Source organism: Buceros rhinoceros, unplaced genomic scaffold (assembly GCF_000710305.1).
Source record: "Buceros rhinoceros silvestris isolate BGI_N320 unplaced genomic scaffold, ASM71030v1 scaffold19371, whole genome shotgun sequence".
Classification (NCBI taxonomy): Eukaryota; Metazoa; Chordata; class Aves; order Bucerotiformes; family Bucerotidae; genus Buceros; species Buceros rhinoceros.
This window is the reverse complement of record NW_010395048.1, coordinates 11,820-14,723: the sequence shown is the minus strand read 5'-3', so window position 1 is coordinate 14,723 and position 2,904 is coordinate 11,820. Positions and strand designations below refer to the sequence as shown.

The window sequence follows — 2,904 nt, the reverse complement described above, 5'->3', positions numbered from 1 at the left end:
AACCATTTGAGTGCACTGGTTCAACGCAGAACGAACCCCAGCTCTGTGCGCACGGAGCTGCTCCTGGGGACGCTGGCACAGCACCCGAACTGCCCATCTGCTGCTCAGTGACCGGGATCCAAACCTTTCTCCCGGCCTTTGCAATAGCACTTACAAGTTTTTGGGCATGGGGTGGTCAACATTCAACTTTTATTAAATCAGGACCAGCCAGATACAAAGCAGGGTGGGAGGGGTCTATTTTTATCTTTGATTATCCAAGCACAGATCAAAGGCTCCGCAATACAGTAACACTCCGAGAGCTTTTGATAGTGAAAGGATGTTTGTCCGGTCTCCATAGAGAAAGCAATGGAAAACATCCTGTCCCTGGCACGATAAGGTATCAGGATGAGACGGGGCTCTGGGGGGACGCACTGAGAACGAGTTTGTTTAAACGACTTGTGCAAGTTTGGCAGAGACGAGAGATTAATGATTGCTGCAGAAGCTCGAGCCTGCCCAGGACTCAGGCCAAGCAGACATCTGAAGAGGAAACATCCTGTGCACCGGGCTGGGTGAGCAGTGCTCACTCGACAGCAACACACTGTGTGGGCTGGACATCTCCGTCCCTGACATGGCAGAAACATGGCTGAAACGGAGAGGCACGTGTCTCTCCTCCGAGAGGCAGAGGGTCAGGGTTGTTATGGCAGTCCAGACCAACGTTCATTGCCCCCATATATGTTAGAGACTCTTCCTTCCCCAAATACCGCACTGCGAGTTGTGGCTGGTCACCTCACACGGAGTGGCCAGCTAGGACCAAAGACCGGTTACCAATCACCAGTTACCGGGCAATTCAGCACGGACGCGTGCCCTTCACACTGAACAGCCACTTTTGATCACGGTTCTGCTCGACTGACCCAGGCCCAAGGCAGGCAAACACCTTCCCTGCAAGCCCAAACTGGACTCCATTAGAAAAGGAAATGAATTTTGGGTTCCTTCTGCCTTGTTGCAAACACACCACTGCCTCTCCAGACAGGAGAGGCTCTTGAGCTTGCAGGTCACATCTTTACACTCTGCTTGTTCTTCTAATGACTTGGAACATCCTGCTGCCAATGACACAAACAAGACCATGGCACTCTCTGCTCACCTCCTCTCTCCTGGAAATGGAGAGGCAAGCCCACACACCACTGCAGGGACCAACCAGTACGAGCTGCCACGTGGCAGCAGCAGAGGACGGTCTCTCAGCAGGGGCAGAGGAGGAAGCGCTCGCTGGCAGCTCCTCTTGGCTGTGAGTGACTGACCAGTGCAGTGACACAGAGAGCAGCAGAGCTTCCCCAGGGAGCGCAGATGGAAGCTGTAAACACACGTGCGAGACTAACCTCAGCAGCTTTCCTGTGGTCATCCTCATTCTCCAGCATCTGGACATCCACACCAAGGCAGCGAAGGTAGCGCCCAAGGCCTTGCAGCATGTTGTCGCAGACCACGCTGAACTCCTTTGGGGAGACGGGAGCAGCGGGGCGTGAGGACTCCAGTCTGGATCCTTTGCATTGCTACAGAAAGGCAAGAGATCAGCGAGCAGCAGAAGAGATGGCTCGTTCCCAGCACATCTGTGTTTTGCCTGCCTGCATATCCAGCTGTCCCCTTCCACCTCTGTCACCATTGCTCCCGTGCTCTGCAACACCTCCAGCTCCTCCCCCGTGCCCTTTCTACACCACCCACCGACCAGCTGGGCAGGAGGCAGCAGGTGATGGGGCTAATTCTGAATTAGCCATTGCCTCACTGGCCAGCTGGCCACCCACACCGGGGACCTGCAGCCCTCCCCTGGAGAAACGCCAGCCTGGCCAGCTCTGCTCTACACAGACACTTCTCACGCAGTCACCGAAACACACCTTTGAGACCGCTGTTCCCTGTCGAATCAGCCTGCAGTTAATACCCATGTGCCCAAGTTACGGTTTGGGGTGTGATGGACAGAGGGAGAAACAGGTAGACAAAGCAACCATGTCAGCCTTGTTATCTTTGGAAGGTTAAAAATAGGCAGTGCCTCAATTCTGTTTATTTAATTCAAATGTCTGCTGCTGGGGGAGTTCCTGCAGTTGGAGCCTTTGTCGTTGGGAGGCTCCCTCAAGTACGATAGCTAAATTCATGGAGAAGGGAAGTTATTAAGGAACCTCCAATGTTCGGTTTTTGCCTCCAGGGACTTGAGTCAGCTGGGATGACTGAAGGACGCAGCCACCACCTACGCAGGACTCCGCTGTCCTTGGAAGCAGAGCGCCTGCAGCACCGCCGACGAGGAGCGGGCTCAGGGCGGGTGATGCTGGGCACACTGGGCAGATACACCTGGGCCCACATGGGATCAGCTCCGAGCCCAGCTCGGTCTGCGTGTGCCCCTCCGCCTGGACGCTGGCCCAAGCACCGCATAGGCTGGGCTGTCGCTGGCTCCTGCACGGGCCTTGGTGGCTGCAGCTGTGCCTGGGGACATCAGAGTGCTGAGATAACGGATCATGCCCCTCCAGTGCTGAGGTGGTTGGGAGACGCTAACCCTGGGCTGCTGCTTCTGCTCCAGCAGATGAGAAGCAGCAGCAGCTGGCTCTCAGCTAGTGTTTACTCCATGGCCAGCAATGTCATATGTAGCTTTTTTCTCACGTTTCATGCCAGCAGAGAGCAAAAAGTTTATAAAGGAGAACAGTGTCATTAGCCCCACTCCAGAGAGCGGACCAGGAAACACTGGGAAAGAGAATTTGGAGTCACGCAGGACGCAGAGCCAGGAGAATTCTGCTTGCTGGAGCCCCAGGCCAGGTTTTACCACGCACCTCTCGGTTAATGAATCTGACTGTACTGCACACAGGGATGACCCGTGAGTTCACAAGGTAATTCAAGCCTGAAGAACTCACTTTGCCCATCTCTGCGGCAGCCGGTCGGATCGGTTGAACG

General features: G+C 55.0%; 1 protein-coding gene across 1 annotated transcript in view; it reads right to left on the bottom strand.

The window, feature by feature from the left end:
• Nucleotides 1-1,352: 1,352 nt before the first annotated feature.
• EXD3 (exonuclease 3'-5' domain containing 3) overlaps nt 1,353-2,904 on the bottom strand; it is a gene marked incomplete at both ends in the record, with an annotated part of 12,661 nt that continues 11,109 nt past the window's right edge. Inside the window, one exon of the mRNA XM_010145434.1 lies at nt 1,353-1,523. Coding sequence (XP_010143736.1) covers nt 1,353-1,523 — 171 coding nt within the window. The remainder of the gene's footprint in view (nt 1,524-2,904) is intronic.